This window comes from Aptenodytes patagonicus, chromosome 5 (genome assembly GCF_965638725.1).
Source record: "Aptenodytes patagonicus chromosome 5, bAptPat1.pri.cur, whole genome shotgun sequence".
NCBI lineage: Eukaryota > Metazoa > Chordata > Aves > Sphenisciformes > Spheniscidae > Aptenodytes > Aptenodytes patagonicus.
In genome coordinates, this window is record NC_134953.1 from 39,052,840 (window position 1) to 39,069,698 (window position 16,859).

Consider the following 16,859-nt stretch of genomic DNA (forward strand, 5'->3'; position numbering starts at 1 on the left):
GAACCCGGGTCCTCCGGAGCGGGGCGGCGCCGCCGGGGGGCGGCCTCGAACCCGCGGCGCCCAGGCGGGGCCGCGCGCCGGCGTGGCGTCAGGCGCACGGCCGACGTGGGGAGCCAGCGCGGCGGAGGCGCCGGGCCGGAAGTGGGCGGGGCGCGCGGGGCGACGTATTTCCGGCGGGGAGCTGGCGGCTGCCGAGGAGGGGAGTCGGTGGCGCGGCGGCCCGGGGGCAGCCGGGGGTGAGCGGGGCGGCGGGGGCCGGCCGGGCCCCGGGGGGGAGGGCGAGGGGAGCGGCGGGGGCCGGGCCGGGCGCGGGGCGGCGGCGGGGGATGACACGCAGGCAGGGTGGGGGTGGGGGTGGGGGCGGGGGCTAGGCCGCGCCGCCCGCCCTTGAGGCCGCGGCCGGGGCCGCCTCCCCCCGTCCCCCGCCGCCGTCCCAGCGGCCGCCCGGAGCCGGGGGCCGAGCCGCTGAGGCGACGGTGGGGCGTCGCTGCGCGGGGTGGTCCGGCGGCCGGCGCCTCCCCTGCCCGCTGCCGCGGCCGGCCGCTCGGGGAGCTCGCCCGGGGGGGATTAGTCACCTCCCGGCGAAACGCCTCTCCTCCCGCTCGGCTGCGCTCGGCGGGCCGGCCGGGAGGGGAGCGGGACCCGCTCCAGAGTGGCAGCATCCCGCGGGGGCGGGGGGCGTGCAGCCGGCTTCCGTCAGGGACTGGCGCTTGTAACTCTGGTTTTGGTCTTGTCCACGCAGGCGATTAATCTTCAGCGATGTCTTTCATTTTCGAATGGATCTACAACGGCTTCAGCAGCGTGCTGCAGTTTCTAGGTAATGCCATGTTACGTTAGTTCTTAAACAGCTCCGCTCAGGCTGCAGGAGCCGCCCTTAGGTCAGTTTGGCTTGTGCCAGTTGCCGAGATCACTTAGAAGTTAGCAATTAAAGCGCATCTCTTTTGGAGTGTGCTCTGACTAGTATAAAGTCTGGCGAGAAAGCTGCAAATCAATACAGGCCTTTTTACACTAGGAGGAGGAACTTTGAGAATAATTTGGAAGCGTTTGGCTCCCACTCAATCCTTCTCTTGCTGTTTAGAAGCGCAAGAGCAGCTGGGCTGATGCCAGGGGCCCGTTTAACCCCGCGCCCTGCCCCGGGCAGACGTGCTGCCTAAGCCAGGGAGGGAACCCTGTCCTCCTCCTCCTGGTATCCGAGCTCACCGGCTCCGCCAGAGCTCACCCTTATTTCTCGCTGCTGCAGCTGGCTGGCTTGCTTCTCCTCAAATGCTCATGTCCCATTACCCACCGTGGCGTGCCTGGGGGAGCTGCTGGCCGCTGACTAACGCCCTCAGCGCAATCCGGGTTGAAGGCTCTTTGTGGGGGTGCTAGCCAAAGCATTGCCCAATCTAGGGTGATCTGCGCAGCTGGGCTGGCTGCTTCACCACGGCGTGAGCAGCCCTTTCCTGAGGTGCGGGCAGTGGCGAAGTGCCTCCTGCCAGGGTCGTGAATTCCGGCGGAGGTCCCTGCTGGAGGACAGGGTGCTCTCTGTCCAGAGCGCCTCGCGAGGGGTAGGGAGGGATGAGAAAAAGTCCTGTTGGAAACCTAAGGGAACTTTCCTGCGGCAGATGCATACCTGGAAGTGGAAAAAAATCAGTTTATCTGAAGAAAATGATGTGCCGTTTCGAGCTTTGCACTTCAACAACTTGCTGCTATCTTCTATGAGTTTATTCAATTTTCACGTTTAAACACCCCTTTGGGGCGACAGACTGATCCATAACCCATCGCACATAAGTAACGCTCGGCTGCACGCTCTTCTGTTGGGATGTATCTGAGAAAAGAATAGGTTACTCACAGACATACGACCTTAGAGAATGCCCGTTGTTGTCGACATTACCTTGCGTTACCTTGGTAAAAGCCAGTTCAAGCTGTACTGTTTTTTCCCTGCTGTTGTGTGTCCGTGCTGGAAGTGCACAGGTGGCAGTGTAGCTCTGGGAGAGGGGTTCGTATGTAAACAGCAGCAAGCGTCGCAGCGCTTCTGCTCACGTGCCGAGGTAAGCCTGCTGGAGTTTTTCTTGCTTGTTTCTTTTCCTTCCAGGTTTGTACAAGAAGTCTGGAAAACTTGTGTTCCTGGGCTTGGATAACGCAGGCAAAACCACTCTGCTGCACATGCTCAAAGACGACAGGCTGGGTCAGCACGTCCCGACGCTACATCCCAGTAAGTCTGCCAGCGACTGAGCCCCGCCTGCCTCGTGGCGTGGTTTTTCCTCTTCAGTTTTGGGGACAGGGTGTTGGAAGACGCCTCAGCGAGAGCTCTGCATTGGGGCGACGGACTTTAAGAGTCTTAAAGCTGCATCTGAGGCTGCAGTTGCACGTTGGTGGCCCGAGCTGAAGTGGATTTGCATTTTCCTCTCAAATATAAAATGGAGAGCCCGAGAACTGGCGTGGTTCAATCAATATGACGTGCCCGTCTTGGGGAGGGAGTGGGTTTCTAATGAAATGTACAAAGCGTAACGCGGGTTAATAAGCTTGTGCTTAAGTAAGGAGGTCGGACAAATTATTTTCTGCCGCTCGTGATTGTGTGAAACGGCTCCATTTCAGTGGCTGAATTCTACAGGATATCTTACGAGAGGAGCGTGTGTGGTGTTAACAAGCGTCCCCAAGAAATTCTATCTGTGACAGCTTCTTTATTTTCCTGCAACACAGCCTGTATTTTTATATTTCAGCATCAGAGGAGCTGACGATTGCTGGAATGACCTTTACGACTTTTGATCTGGGTGGACATGAACAAGGTAAAAGTGAAGTTGCTGAGTGGGAGACACCAAAATGAGGTTAATTTTCTGATTTCTGATTTCTGTGATGTTCTTAACATGATGTTCTTAACGGCCACTTTAAGAAAAACCTACCAAAACGCGATGCTGAAAAGTGATAGCAATTGGCAGTACCTGATTATTGGTCACCCGAAATTATTTATGGAGCTATATGTGGAAATAACCCCCTGGCTCTAGCATATCCGTCGTTCAATACTTGTGCTTAATTCTGGCAGTTTGGAAAAAAATGCTGCCAGTTCATGCTCTGCTCCCTGAAATATTTTTAGCCGCGGAAGACTTGAATGTCATAGGCTTATTCTTTTGAATTAATTGCTGAATTTTTATTTTTAGACTTTCTAGAAGGTCTAAGAAAAGTTTTTCTGCTGTTTTTTTGTTTTTTTTTTTTTTAATACACAAAAATATTGGAAGAAAGACACCCTGGCTAAAAGGGCAGCCGTGGTTGCCGAGGCTTACTTACGAAAGCAGCGAGAGTGTAACTGGCTCTCCAGACTGTGCCTGGCTTGCGGCCTCAGCCAGTCCCTTTGCCAGAAAGTCTTACGCTGCCTTGAGGAGATCATAACGAAGAGGGTGGCTCCCGCTTTTGGGTGTCGTTTCCCTCTTACTTCGGGCAGCGTTTTCACAGGGCGGTGTTTGTCGCTTCTGTGTTCCAGCTCGCCGGGTCTGGAAGAACTACCTGCCGGCCATCAACGGGATCGTCTTCCTGGTGGACTGCGCAGATCACTCGCGTCTTATGGAATCCAAAGTTGAGCTTAACGTAAACATACTACTTTTTTTTTCCCCCCCCCCCCTCCCCTTCCCCAAGACCTCTGAATAGCTAAATTAGAAATAATACTCTTTTTTGGGCTGGAACTTGAGCACGGCGCATTTTGAGAGTCTCGTGCTTTGGATTTGCACTGCCGGTGCACCTTTTACGCCAGCGATGCGGTGTCCAAGGCGTGAGCTTATAGGCATTTGCACGTTACTTTATGCAGGGACGGGATCAATACGGATTTACCGGTATACTCGCCCAGAGCTGGAGAAGCCTGGCTGCCCTTACTGTGGGTCGACCGTAGGCCCTTGAGCAGCCTTCAAAGAAGTTTTGAAACGGCCTGTGGGTTTAGATAGGACCTGCATCTGCAAAACCCTTCCAGAAGGACTCCTCTTCGGCAGGAGCACTGTAGCACCGAAAAACAGCCCTTGTTGGTCACAGAGCTGGAACAGAAACGTTTTCCTCGAACGATGAATGTTTTTTGTGCCTCTGCTTAACTCTTCTTCCATCTCGCACGCAGGCGCTAATGACAGATGAAACAATATCCAACGTGCCAATCCTTATCTTGGGTAACAAAATCGACAGACCGGAGGCCATCAGTGAGGAGAAACTGCGGGAGATCTTTGGGCTCTACGGACAGACCACCGGAAAGGTAGGGGGGCGTCCAAATCTTGGATCGTCCGCGAGCGAGGGAGGGCTTGCGCGCTTCGTTGCAGGATGAGGCTCCATCTAGAAACTAATTGAGGCGTTACTGTGAATTTGTCCACAATATTGACCAAGCTGAATCTTTAGTAATAATAACTATAACGCCCTCGGGCAAGTTTCTGAAAGTGCCAGAATTGTGCAAAACACGGTGGTGCCTCTGCAGCGATTAGGGAATTAGGTGTCGAGCTGGTATTTTAACATATTGTCTGGCTCTCCTGGTTTCATTACTCTGCATTTCCGTCCAGTTACCCACCTCATCATTTTTTCAGTGTTTAAAAACAGGACGGTTAGAGAGAATTGATCAGAAATGCTGGGTGACGGTAGTAAAACACTGCGAGGCTAGTCTTCGCCTTCACGCGGTGACAATTGCTTCTTGTATCGCACTGCCAAGTACCGCGGGTACATCAGGCTGTGCCTCGAAAATGGTTTGCTTCCGTGTTTCTAACGCCCCTTCTCCCACGCTGCTGGCTCCGAAAGTCCCGTGGGCAGCCGCTCGGGCAGGTCCCCCTCGCGAAGGGGCCGGTGTGCAGCCGGGAGAGGGAATTCCCCGGGCCGAGAGGGGTTTCCCTAGACGAGAGGGGTTTCCCTAGACGGTGGTGACTGGGTTGCCGCTTCCCTGAGGGCGGCAGGCGTGCGGTTCTGACTTCTCTTTGGACTTCCCTAGGGAAACGTGCCACTGAAAGACCTGAACGCGCGTCCCATGGAGGTGTTCATGTGCAGCGTGCTGAAGAGGCAAGGCTACGGCGAAGGCTTCCGTTGGCTATCGCAGTACATTGACTGATACTTGGACGGACACAAGAGTTTTACTCCTCTGGACTGATCCTGTTCACAGCTTCCTGTGGACTTTTCTATCGGAACACGGAAGGCTTTCCGACCGCATACTGGCATTGACCAAGAGACTCCTGGTTTTCGGCTGCCCGATCGCACAGTGGTGACACAACTCTTTTCCACGTGACGGGGAGACAGCACCGTTCTGCACGCGGGTGCAAGTTGTCCCTTTCAGTTCGGTTACAGCGGGGCTGTTGTGATCTGGGAAGTAAAACTCTGCACGCTGCACTGTAACAGCTGAAAAAGAGAGCACGTCTCACCACTGTGGCTAATTGACTTCAAAAAAAAAAAAGAAAAGAAAAAAGAAAAAGCAATTATATTTTTTAAAGAAAGTGTTAATGTAAACAGCATCCCTTCTAACTTTTTAGTTTAACGTTCATCTTGTTTAGTCCAGAGTCTGGTTAGGGTTTTTTAAAAATATATTTAACGATATTTAGATATTTCACAAATTACTGAACCAAGGTATCACGATATTAGAAGTCCTCAATAAACATAGCATTTGGGCTTAACTGAGCTGTAGGGTGGCTGTGCTGTGTCACGCTGACCGACGACGAAGAGGGTGCCGTTGGGACTGACGTGTGCAATCCGAGCTTCTTTAGTTTATGGGGATTTTTTTAGCTGGAGAGGAGCATCCGCGAGCGCAGCTGGTTTGGGTGTTTGGCCGTGGTGACCGGTGCTCGCTCCCGGTGGGACGGGCTGCCCGAGCGCACCGCCTGCTTCCCCCGCAGCCGGGCCGAGCTCCGCGCCGGGCCCTCGGTCGAGGACGTCAAATCCTCTCTCTGCGCCGTCACAGTAAGAACCACGAAGCTGTTTTGGTTGTTGTAGCATGGAAGTGTTTGACATTTGCATATCCTGAGGTTATTAATGTAGACTAAACCAGTTTCTTTTATACTCGACAGATTTTTTTGTCTGAAGTTTCATTACTGTCTGGCACTCATTTTCAGTTAAATAAAGACATGTCTTTCTCCTCCGAAGGGGTAGCGACCCTCAGTTCAACCTGGCGTTGGCTGCGCTGCCGTTCGGCAGTCGAGCGCGCGTGCCTGGCGTAGCCGTCCGTGGGGGAAAAAACAAAGTGCGAGCGGGAAGAACAAGCTCACCGTCGCCGAGCCTTCTTCCTCAGGCAGTCTGCACCCTCGCCGGCAGCGACGAGCGCTTGACATCGCCTTATGCACTCGGCCCAGGCGTGAAACCGCCTTTAACCTCTCCCCAGAGAAGCAGTAAGTATTTACGGCGACGCTTCGGCGGGTGATGCAGCTGTAGGACAAACCTGCACCTAGGCGGAGCGGAGCCTGTGCAAAAATGGAGCGCCCTGCAAAATGGCCACGCACCTTTCTCGTGGCGCAGACCTGGAGAGGCGTTTCCTTGGAGAAGGGTGAAGGAGGGGAGCGCTGCTGGTAAGGGGAACTGGGGCGGGATGGAAAACTTTCTTGCCTCCGGGCTGGTGAGGAGGCAAAGCTCGCAGCTCACAGGAGCGAGCAGAGGCTTCGCTCCAGGTGTAACAGCCCCGCAGCAAGGCCTGCGGTGCCTGAGCAGCGTGGAAGGGGCTGTGGTGGGGCAGCTTAAATTCTGGCTCCCACTCATTCCCAACGTTCCTGGGAGTTTCAACTCCCTAAAAGGGATTCTGCAAGCCCCGGTCCCTCTTTCAGTAGAGAAGATGTAGCTTTGCTGCTCCTTCATGCCGTGGGCAAGCAAGCCTGCAGAACAGACGCTGCTTCATCCCGAAACTCGAGCGCCGGACGTTGAGCCGACAGACGAGGGGGCCTATTTCGGCAAGCAATGCCTCCCGCTCCTCGGGAAAGGAGGGAGAAAACGTTTCTGTGAAGCGAGGTGAGCTGGATCTGTCCGCCCGCCGAGCCGGGGGCTGAAGAAAGGGTGCCGACGCCCGGCCTGCGATTCGGTGATTGCGCGGGGGCGGAAAACAGGCTTTGGGCAGGGGGCGGGCGGCCGCTGCCGTTGCTGGGGGGCAGAGGCGCGGCTCAGGGCCCAGAGGGGACCGGCCCCGGGTCGGAAGCCCTTCCCCGCCCGCCCCGGCCGCTGCGGGCGGCGGGGCTGGCTCTGCCGCCGCCGCCACGTCGCGCGCCGCGCCCCGCCCCGCCCCGCCGCCGCCGCCAATGGGGAGGGCGCAAGGCCCCGCCGCAGCCAATGGGCGAGGGGGCCGGGGGGGAGAGGCGGGGCCTGCGTCAGGCGGGGAGCGACCCGGGGGGCGCGCGGCGGCGCGGGCGAGGGGCCGCGAGGCGCGGCGCGGGGCGGTGCGGTGCGGTGTTGCGCCGCGTTGCGCCGCCCCCGGCGCTGCCCGCGGGCTGCCCCGCATGCGGCCCTGCTGCAGGCAGCTCGCCCCGCCGCCGCCGCCGCCATGGCGGAGGAGCGGGCCTGCTGCGTGGTCAGCGTCTCTGGCCTGCCCGACGCCCGCACGCCGGCCGCCGGCCCCTGGAGCTGCAGCGGGGTGGTCCTGAGCCGCGGCCCCGGGCTGGTGCTGTGCCAAGGCGCCGTCTTCGCCCCCTTCCTGCGGGATGGCCCTGCCGCCTGGGCGCAGCCCCGCACCCTGCCGCCCGACGCCCTCCGGCCCCGCCTGCGCCTCCTCGTCCTGCAGCCCCCGGCGGGGACCCGCGCCCCGGCCCTCGGCCTCGACGCCCCGGCGGCGCCGCAGAGCCCGGCCGGCGGCCTGCGGCAGCACGAGGCCCGGCTCCTGGCCCTGGTGCCCTGCGGCGCCTTCCAGCGGGCGCTGGCGCGGGCCTTCGGCCGGGCGGAGCAGTGGCGCTTCGGCGGGGAGGCGGCGGAGGACGACCTGCGGGCCCTGCACTGGTTCGCCTGGCTGCGGGTGCCCGGCCTCGACTCCCCCGGGGGCGGCTGGACGGCCCGGGCGGGCGCCGGCTGCCTGCGCAAGGGCGAGGGGCTGCTGGCCTGCGGCTCCCCCTTCGGCGCCCTCTGCCCCGACCTCTTCCTCAACACCCTGAGCAGGGGGGTGGTGAGCAACCTGGCCGGGGAGGAGAACGCCCTCATCCTGACCGACGCGCGCTGCCTGCCCGGCACCGAGGGTGGCGGCGCCTTCGTGCCCTCGCCCGCCGGGCCCCGGCTGGTGGCCGTCATCGCCGCCTCCTTCTGCTGGAAGGGCGCCGAGTGGGTCGGGCTCACCCTGCTCTGCTCCCTCGCCGCCATCCTGCGCAGCAGCACCAGCGTCCTGGACGAAGCCGGGATCGTGGTGCCGCCGGTGCCGGGGTGGGCGGGCGCGGTGCAGGCAGGAAGCGGGCAGGACCCCCTGGCCTGGGCGGCGCTGGTGGAGTGTGGGGCGGCGTGGGGCTCGGGGGTGCTGCTGGCCCCCCGGCTGCTCCTCACCTGCCGGCACGTGGTGGAGGCGGGCGCCCCGCTCCGCGTGACGCCTGCACCCGGCCCTGGCCGGTGAGTGTGGCCGCCTGTCCCCTAGCTTGTCCCCCACCCCTGTTCCCCCGCTGTGACATCTCGTGTGGCGTGTCCTTAGGGCTGTCACCGTCCTCAGGGGGCGCGTGGTGTTCGCCACCGAGGAGTCGTCCCCCTTTGACGTGGCGGTGGTGGAGCTGGAGGAGAGCGTGCCGGCCTTCGTCCCCCCGCGCCTGGCGGACACCTTCCTCCCAGGTAAGTGGCTGGGGAGACAGATGGGGTGCCGGGGGGATGTCACCCCCTTGCACCCACCTCCCGCCTTCCCCCCCCCCCAGGAGAGGAGGTGAGCGTGGTGGGCTTCGGGGCGCTGGGGCACGCGTGCGGCCCCTCGGTGACGGCAGGAGTCCTCTCAGCCGTGGTGGCAGTGGCCGGGCGCCCGGTCATGCTGCAGACCACCTGTGCCGTCCATGGGGGCTCCAGCGGCGGCCCTCTTGTCTCCTCCCGCAGCGGATGCCTTCTGGGTAAGCTGGGGGTCCCAACGGGTGGGGGGTCCTGTGGGTGTCCCCCGGCTGGCCCTGATGACATGAGTGATGCTCCTCTCCCCGCCAGGGATTGTGGCCAGCAACACCCGGGACACCGGCGCAGGGGCCACCTACCCCCACCTCAACTTCTGTGTCCCCATCACCATCCTGCAGCCCCCCGTCGCACGCTACTGCCGCACCGGCGACCCCAGTGCCTTCGCCGCACTCAACCGGGCAGGCAAGGGGGTGCGGGCAGCATGGCGGCTCCAGCGGCAGCCAGGACCCCCCAGCAAGCTCTAACCCCACCTCCCGGGGGGCTTGTGCCAGGGATGGAGCTGCCGTGTCCCCGCTTTGGCCCCAGCGATGTCAGGGCCGAGCGCCTGGACCCCGCAGGGCTGGCGGAGGGTGGGCGTCCTGGGGGGAGGGGGGGTGGAAAAACGGCGCAGTGCCTTTGCCAGCTACTGGCGGCCCCAAATGGGGGTGGGGGTAGGGGTGGGGTTTTGTTTGTTTTGTTTTCTTCCTGGAGCCTTAAATGCTGTGAGTTGAGGCCGTGGTGTCCTGTGGTGCCGAGCAGCTGGGGTGGCGAGTGGGTGGCAGGGGCGGGGGGTGCACCTCTTCCCTGCATGCATGGGACGTGGGTGGTAGGCGCCAGCCCCGCCCTGGACAGGAGGCTCTGTGGTCCCCCCTGGCCCGGGGTACGGGGGTGTCTGAAAGCTGGTTTGGGGGTGCCTCCACACATGGGAGGCACCTGTACATTGATTTGGGGGTGTATGTGTCAGAAGTGGTTTGAGGATGGTGTCCTTGTCAAGGGCTGGGCTGGGTCATGGGGCAGGAGGGGTGCTCTGGGTGGGTCACTATGGGGGGGGGGAGCACAGGTACTGGGGGTGTCCAGGCAAGGGTGGGGGTTGGAGGGTGCAGGGGAGGATGGGCCTGAGGCAAGGTGGGGGCAGGGTTGATGTCAAGGTCTTTGGTCAGGTTTGGGGCGGGGGATGGCAGATGAGGTCAGGGTCCTGGGGAGGGTCAGGCTGGGGGGGTTGTGCCTGATAAGGTCCTGGCTGGGGTGTGGGTTGGGGGGGGGTACTGTAAGGGATGGTCTGGGTCAGGGGTAGGGTTGGGGTCCTGCTTGGGGGGTGTGGGGTAAGGGTTGGGTCCTGTTTGGGGATGGGGGTGTGTGTGTATCAGCTCTGTGTCCTGCTACGCTCAGGGTCCTGGGGAGGTGGAGGGTGTTAATTTGGGGTTGAGGTCCTGGAGAGGGTCAAGGCTGATACAGGGGGGCATACTTGGAGCTGGGACCTATGGCGGTGGACGGATGTGTCAGCTCCAGTCCCATGTCAGTTGCGTGTGGGGGACCAAATCCAGGGGTGCTGGCAGGGGGGCACTCCCACCCCCTTCAGCCCCCACCCTACCAGGGGGGGCAGCAGCAGCAGGGCACCACCAGCATCACTGTCCCCTGTGAAGGAATGCCCCCACGGGGGATGCCTCCCCCCCCCCCAGCACCCCATGCAGGGCCAGCGGGTGCAGGTGGGGCATGGGGGGGCGTCGGGGCAGGGAGGAACGGGCGGGCGAGTGTTTGACACAGCATGGGGTATTTATTTCACAGCCGCTACACAACACCGGGGCCGGGGTGGCCGCACAAGCACAGCGCGGGGGGGATGCAGGGAGGGGGGGCAGCTTATCTATGGGGGTTTTATGGGGTTTTTTTTTTCCTTTTTTTCCCCACTTTTATTAGTGCCGTTTGCCCTGTTGAAGACCACGCAGCAGCACTCTAGGCCTACAAGGCTCTACCCAAAAAAAAAAAAAGCTCAAATTCGCACAAGCGTGGCTCCCTGCCCCGCTCACCCCCTCCCTGGGCAAGCACCCCGATGCCCCGTCCCGTGCAGGGCCGGGGGGTATGCACCCACCCCATGCCACGCTGGCAGCGAGGGTGTCATGGGGACCCCTGGCTGGGGGGCTGCTGCCTGGCCGTGCCACCCGCTGGGCTCTCCTGCTTCTCTACCAGATGTAGCCACCGTCGTCGCCCTCGCCTGCTTCGCCCTCCTCTTCCTCGCCTTCCTCGCCCGCCTCCTCCGGCTCCTTCTCCTCCTCGTCCTCCCAGCCCACGCTGCTCCCAAAGTCGCCTGAAAATCCCGCCGCCTCCTCTGCGGGGGCAAGGGGCAGAGGCTCACGGCTGGGTCCTGGGGCTGCAGTGCCCCCCCTGGAGCGGGGGGCTCCCCCCGGTTCCCCCCAGCACTCACCACAGTCGGGGCTGCCGCGGCCACGGGTGCCTGTCAGCTCGGTGCCGTGCTGGTCCACGCACCAGCACTCACCGCCGCCCGGCTCACACTGCGCCCGCCGGTAGTACCCGTCCTCATCGCAGCTGGGGATGAAGGTGCCTGCAGGGAAGCGATGATCCCCCCCGCCCCCCCCCAAATACATGCAGTGCAAGAGCCCCCCCACGGAGCTCCCCATCCTCATCCCATGTGGGGCCCTGCCAGGGGACAGGGGCCCTGGGACCCCCAACTCACCCGGCTTTTTTTTGGCTGCTTCTTGGATCTGAATCTTCTCCAGCTCCCTGAGACAGGGTGGCTCTGCAGCACACCCACACGCTGCTCTTAGGGTGGGCATGCAGCCCCCCCCGCCCCCATGGCGGGCATCCCCTGACCCCACGGCATGCACCCCCCCCCCGTTGCTGCAGCATGCCTTCCCCCATGGTGTGCAGCCCCCAGCCCTATGATGTGCAGCCCCCTGACCCTACAGTGTGCGCAGCCCCACGGTGCACATCCCCCAAGACCCTGCAGCATGCATCCACCGTGGTGTGCATCCCCCAACCCATGGTGTGCTTCCCCATGACCCCACAGTGTGCACAGTCCCCTACCCTGACAGTGTGCAGCCTCCCCCCCCCCCCAGCATGCGTTCCCCATGACCCCACAGTGTGTATCCCCCCCAAATCCCATGGCATGCACCCCCCCGCAATGGTGTGCATCCCCCCACCCCCCCACACCCCCATGGTGTGCATCCTCCCATGGCAAGCATCCCTGCCCTACCCCAATCCCACAGCATGGATTCCCCGTGACCCCATGGTGTGCATCCCCCCAACCCCATGGCATGCATTCCCCCAACCCTGCAGTGTGCATCCTCCTGACCCCGCAGTGTACAACCCCGGCCCCACAGCACACAACACAATCCCCCAGCGTGACGCACTTTCCCTCCAGAAGCAGAAGCACCACTCGGGGGCAGAGACGCGGCCATCCTTGGAGGTGTCGCAGGAGTTGAAGAAGGCGCGGATGCACACCTCGTACTTGTCCAGGTTGATGGCGGCCAGCTCGGCTGCCTCCAGGAAGAGATCCTCGCTTGTGTCCAGCCGGGCGAACATCCACCCCACCGCCTCCTTGCAGCTGGCTGCCACGCTCCTCTCCAGCGCTGCGGGGCAGGATGCGGCCCATGGCTGCCCAGCCCCACCAGGGACAGCGCCCTACACCCCCTCCCCGCATGGCGGGGACACGTACCGCTGGCGGGGCTGGCGGGGAGGCCGCCGGAGCCGTTCTGCTTGGAGTTCTCCCGCAGGAGCTGGAACCAGTCGCGCAGGCGGTCACCCAGGTCGGCCAGGTCCTGCCCGGTGCACAGCTCTGGGGAGGGTCCGGGGGGCGGCATCAGGCCAAGCAGGGCTCAGGGACACGCCCCCGGTGCCCCCCATCCCACTCACCTTGCTTGCTGTCGCCAGCGGGGCCATGCGGGGTCGGGCAGGGGCACTGCCCCTCGCACCGCACCGTCAGCTGCTTGCTGGCCAGGCACGCCTGCTGCTCCAGCTTGCACTGTGGGGCGGCAGCAGGACGTCGGCAGGAGGGGGACATGGCACAGTGTCCCCCTCCCCACGGCAAGGTGCCACCGTCCTTACCGCCGAGCTGTAGGTGTGGCCGTCAGAGCCACAGACGGCGGCGAGCGGGGCGGCGTGGCAGGGCTTGCAGCCCCCATGCCCCTTGGCACCCGGTGGCTTGATCCTGCGCGGGGCGAGGGGACAGCGCTGAGCCCCCAGCTTGGCCTCCCCCCCAGCCACCGGCTCGGCCCCAGCCCCGCCGCCCTCCTACCTGTGCTCCAGCTTCTTGCGGCTGATGCACATGGCGCGCTGGTAGCCCTGCGCCACGCACACCTTGTGCCGGCTGCACTTCACCTTCTGGCAGGGGTCCTTGGTGGTGTCCAGGGCTGGGGGGGCAGAGAGGGGCCGGGGAAGGTTTGGGGGGGCAGGCAGGGACTCCCCTGGGGGAGACCCAGCAGCGCTGGCCACCAGCCGGCCCGGCACAAAGCACCATTCAGGCTGCAGCTGGGCGGCCACCTCGGCACCAGCTGCCGCTTCCCGGCACGCACTGGCCCTGCCACCGCTCCCAGCCGGAAGGGAAAAGCTGGGGGGGGGGGTGCGGGCAGAAGGTGTCCCCCCCTCCGTGCCAGCTGTCACCGAGCCCCCTGCGCCCCATCCCAAACCCATCCCAGCTCCATTCCAGTGGTACCTTCATCCCCGGGCTGGTTGTCCTCCCAGCTCTTGATGTAGTCATCCTGCAAAGCGGGGAGAGCCTGGATGAGCACAGGCAACGGGAGAGGTGACACCAGGCCAGGCATGCCACCATCCCGCTTGGGGACACCAGCCTGGCGAGGCTCCCCCTGCACACACTTGCAGCGCGCGCGCGCACACACACACACACCCCCCCCCACCCCCAGGGACTCCCCATGCCAGGAAGGGAGCAAGCAGGGGTGGGGAGCAGCCTCCCCCCAAAGCGGGCTGCTGCCAGGGCGAGGCAGCACTGGCAGCCCCTCGACGCTCACCTCCACCTCCTGGCAGCGCGGCGAGACGGCCCAGACGACACCAAAAAAAGAGAGAAAGAGAGAGCGAGAGCGTGCGCTGTCAGCCCCGGGGCAGCCCAAAGCCCCCTGCTCCTGGTCCCAGCCCACGGTGACGGGCACCCTGTGCCAGTTGGGCACCCCGACTTTCTGAGCTGCCCAACACTCCCATCACCAGCCCCAGATGCCACCGGCGCCCGCCACCAAGATGCTCCCCCACCTCTGGCTCTAGACCTGTAATCCTGGAGAGCCTTTATGCAGGATAGAGCCTTTATGCAGGATAAAGCCTTTCCCCATCGCCCCTTGGCCAGCCAGGAAAGTCAGGGAGTGGGAGGGACGGGGTGTGGAAATAGGGATGGGGGGAGGAAGCCCCTGGGAGCCCGGCGAGGCCCTGCCGGGATCCTCGTGGGGTGATGGTCCTCGTGCCGCCACCCTGGTTTTTCAATAGCGAGCCCAGAGGGAGCGGGCTAAGATGGGTGTCGCTGCCTGGGGAGGCAGAGCTGCTCCCCCGGGGCCCCAAAAACATCCCAGGGGTGGGGGGAGCGATGGGGACTCAAACCCTCCTGGCAGGCGGCATCGCTCACCCCATGGGATGCCCTGGGGTGGGTTTTGTGATAATAAGGCAGGAGCATCGCTACCACCCCGGGGAGGGCGGGCAGGGTTTTGGATGGCAGCTCGAAGCAGAGGCACGGGAGGCAGCTCTGGAGGGGATGTCTCTCGCTCCGGCGTAGCGATGTTTGCACCACAATCGATAGCCCGCGTTCCCGTGCCGTGATTAGTAACACTGCAGCGCCCGGCAGCTCCCTGCGGTGCGGCTTTCGGCACGACCGCCGGCCTCCTCCCTGCCGCACGGTGGGTCACGCTCCCCGCACCGGCGCTGCTGGGCCAAAAACCCCACAAATCCACGGGATTTGCTTATTAATCTGCACTAACCACCGGCAGGGCCGCAGCCCCCCCGGCCCAGCAGCCCTGGTGGCGGCAGCACAGCTGGGCGGGCCCCCCACCTGCTGCTAGTGGGGTGCAGCTAGCACCCAGGTATGGGGGTCTCTCAGCCCTGAACCCCCCCTAGAATGGCCAGTGTGGGGGGGGCACGTCCACATGTGCTCCCCCTTGAGCATCTGCAGCCGGCTGAGGTCCCAGGTGCCCAACACTGACGTTGTCAGCCGGTTATGTTGCTGGAGGGGTCTCCAGGGAGGCGGTTACCCCGTCCCTTGCACCCTCGCCCGTGCTCTGTCTCCCTAACCGGTTTATTTGGGGGGTGGCAGTGCCCCCGCCCTGCCCACGGCAGGGCACATCTCCCAGCGGCACATCCTTGCTGCCAAGGTGAACCCGAGTGCGCATTTGAACAAAGACCGGAGGGGCCGGCTCAGGGTTGGGGGGGCGGCTCGGTGTGTTCCCCCTCCCTGCTCGGCTGCCGCAGGTCCCCCGGCCAGCCCCGGATGGGGATGCAGTGCCGTGCCCCCACTCTGGAGGACATGAGCTGGGGGTAACTTGGGGGCAGGGGTGTAAAATGTCCCCAGGAAAAATCCCTGCCTGCCCCATAAAATTAAGGATTGGAACTAAATGCCATTGAGGCTGTTATTAAGGGCTGCATAAAAGCAAGGGGTTATTGGATCCTGAGACGAATGTGCCAGGTCACCTGCCATTGCTCCAGCGGCCTCCGCATCCTCATCCTCGCCCTCCCCGCCTTGTGCCCCCCCCCCATCCCCAGGGACCACCACCCGCCGAGCCAGGGCCGGCCCCAGCTGTGGCACCCTGCAGGGCTCAGGGGAGCAGGAATCCGGGAAGATGTCCATGCCCCGACCTGCGCTGAGCTGTCACCAAGGGGCTGAGGCCACGGCGCAGCCCTCCCCGCTGCCCGCAAAGGGCAGGCAGGGCCTGCCCGTGCCTCTGCCTGGGCCCTGATGTGCTGCCTGGGGAGAGGGTGCAGGGGACAGCACCCCCAGGTCCCTGCTGAGGTTGGCTTTGGCATCAAGCCCTGGCCATGGTGGCCTTAGCATCGGTCACGCCAGCTTTGTTAATGGGCACAGTGGCATTGGGCATGGTGGCATCGGGCACGGTGATGGTGGGCACAGTGGCCTTGGCGTTGGCGCTGCCAAAGCCAGGGAGCATCTCCTGGGTACCGGGGCTGGAAGCCGCCCACGGCCGCGGCGGGTGGCAGTGGGATGCGGGCAGCACCGAGCATCTCCGGCAGCCTGCGATGGAGCCGGGGGCCGGGGCCGGGGGAGGGTCGTGCTGCGGCAGCCGCAGCGGTGGGGCGGGGAGGGGGCTCCCGGTGCCCGGCGGCGCGTCCCGTCCCGTCCCCCCCCGCCCCGCTGCCGGCGCGGACTCACGTCTCGGAAGCGGTTCCAGTGCTTGATCCTGCCGCCGTACTGGGAGATGGAGGAGAGCCATTGCTCGTCCTCCATGAAATTGCCGGGGCTCTCCCCCGTCGCGGCGGGGCCGGGGCCGGCGGCGGGGCCGGCGGCGGGCCCGGGGCCGGCGGCGGCGGCGGGCAGGATCAGGGCCAGCAGGGCCAGCAGGGCGCGGCGCCCGCCGCAGCCCCGCATGCTGCCGCAGCGCCGGGGGGAGCGGGCGGCGCGGCGGGAGCGGCGCGGTGCGGAGCGGTGCGGTGCGCACGGGGAGGCGCCGGCGGCGAGTGCGGCCGCGGGGCGGCACCGGGCGGCACCGGCGGGAGGGCCGGGGCGGGGCCTCCGCCGCGCCCGCCGCACCTGCGCGCCGGCACCGGGGCGGGGGAGCGCCGGCAGGGCACGGCCGCGGCCCCGGTGCCTCCCCTGTCCCCATCCTGCATCCCCCGTCCCTGCCCTGTCCCCGTCCTGCATCCCTCATTCCGTATCCCTGGTCCCTACCATGTCCCCATCCCGCATCCCCCATCCCTGCTGCATCCCCATCCCGCTTCCCCCGTCCCGCATTCCCCGTCCCTACTACGTCCCCATCCCACACCCTCTGACGCTGCCCTGTCCCTATCCTGCGCCCCCGGTCCCTGCCCTGTCCCCATCCTGCATTCCCCATCCCACGTCCCCTGTCCCCGTCTTGTCCCCTGATCCTGCATCCCCTGCCCTTGCTGTGCTCCACCCTACAATCCCT

General features: G+C 63.8%; 3 protein-coding genes across 3 annotated transcripts; 2 read left to right on the plus strand and 1 right to left on the minus strand.

Moving 5' to 3' along the window:
- The first annotated feature begins 177 nt into the window (after positions 1-177).
- On the plus strand, positions 178-6,062 carry SAR1A (secretion associated Ras related GTPase 1A). Its single transcript, XM_076339428.1, has 7 exons — positions 178-236; positions 743-817; positions 2,075-2,194; positions 2,703-2,768; positions 3,458-3,561; positions 4,076-4,207; positions 4,925-6,062. The coding sequence occupies exons 2-7, from the start codon at positions 760-762 to the stop codon at positions 5,039-5,041; spliced, it is 597 nt and encodes a 198-aa protein (XP_076195543.1). The 5' UTR covers positions 178-236; positions 743-759; the 3' UTR covers positions 5,042-6,062.
- A 1,337-nt stretch (positions 6,063-7,399) lies between these two features.
- Positions 7,400-9,509, plus strand: TYSND1 (trypsin like peroxisomal matrix peptidase 1). The gene is made up of 4 exons (XM_076338166.1): positions 7,400-8,484; positions 8,564-8,697; positions 8,778-8,963; positions 9,052-9,509. The coding sequence occupies exons 1-4, from the start codon at positions 7,442-7,444 to the stop codon at positions 9,261-9,263; spliced, it is 1,575 nt and encodes a 524-aa protein (XP_076194281.1). The 5' UTR covers positions 7,400-7,441; the 3' UTR covers positions 9,264-9,509.
- Positions 9,510-10,532: 1,023 nt separating this feature from the next.
- Positions 10,533-16,336, minus strand: SPOCK2 (SPARC (osteonectin), cwcv and kazal like domains proteoglycan 2). The gene is made up of 10 exons (XM_076339430.1): positions 16,106-16,336; positions 13,445-13,490; positions 13,028-13,142; positions 12,838-12,940; positions 12,646-12,754; positions 12,449-12,568; positions 12,144-12,362; positions 11,468-11,530; positions 11,198-11,335; positions 10,533-11,101 (listed from the first exon to the last, which is right to left on the minus strand). The coding sequence occupies exons 1-10, from the start codon at positions 16,319-16,321 to the stop codon at positions 10,956-10,958; spliced, it is 1,275 nt and encodes a 424-aa protein (XP_076195545.1). The 5' UTR covers positions 16,322-16,336; the 3' UTR covers positions 10,533-10,955.
- Between the last annotated feature and the right edge of the window lie 523 nt (positions 16,337-16,859).

What these genes read in the sequence shown, in the direction of transcription:
- SAR1A (XM_076339428.1), top strand. Translation starts at nt 760, where the DNA reads ATGTCTTTCATTTTCGAATGGATCTACAACGGCTTCAGCAGCGTGCTG. An exon ending in TCTGGGTGGACATGAACAAG is followed by an intron (nt 2,769 to 3,457) that starts GTAAAAGTGAAG and finishes TCTGTGTTCCAG; the next exon opens with CTCGCCGGGTCTGGAAGAAC. An exon ending in ACGGACAGACCACCGGAAAG is followed by an intron (nt 4,208 to 4,924) that starts GTAGGGGGGCGT and finishes GGACTTCCCTAG; the next exon opens with GGAAACGTGCCACTGAAAGA.
- TYSND1 (XM_076338166.1), top strand. Translation starts at nt 7,442, where the DNA reads ATGGCGGAGGAGCGGGCCTGCTGCGTGGTCAGCGTCTCTGGCCTGCCC. An exon ending in GGCGGACACCTTCCTCCCAG is followed by an intron (nt 8,698 to 8,777) that starts GTAAGTGGCTGG and finishes CCCCCCCCCCAG; the next exon opens with GAGAGGAGGTGAGCGTGGTG. An exon ending in CCGCAGCGGATGCCTTCTGG is followed by an intron (nt 8,964 to 9,051) that starts GTAAGCTGGGGG and finishes TCTCCCCGCCAG; the next exon opens with GGATTGTGGCCAGCAACACC.
- SPOCK2 (XM_076339430.1), bottom strand. Translation starts at nt 16,321, where the DNA reads ATGCGGGGCTGCGGCGGGCGCCGCGCCCTGCTGGCCCTGCTGGCCCTG. An exon ending in GCCACACCTACAGCTCGGCG is followed by an intron (nt 12,755 to 12,837) that starts GTAAGGACGGTG and finishes GCCGCCCCACAG; the next exon opens with TGCAAGCTGGAGCAGCAGGC. An exon ending in AGCAGCCAAAAAAAAGCCGG is followed by an intron (nt 11,336 to 11,467) that starts GTGAGTTGGGGG and finishes GCTTCCCTGCAG; the next exon opens with GCACCTTCATCCCCAGCTGC.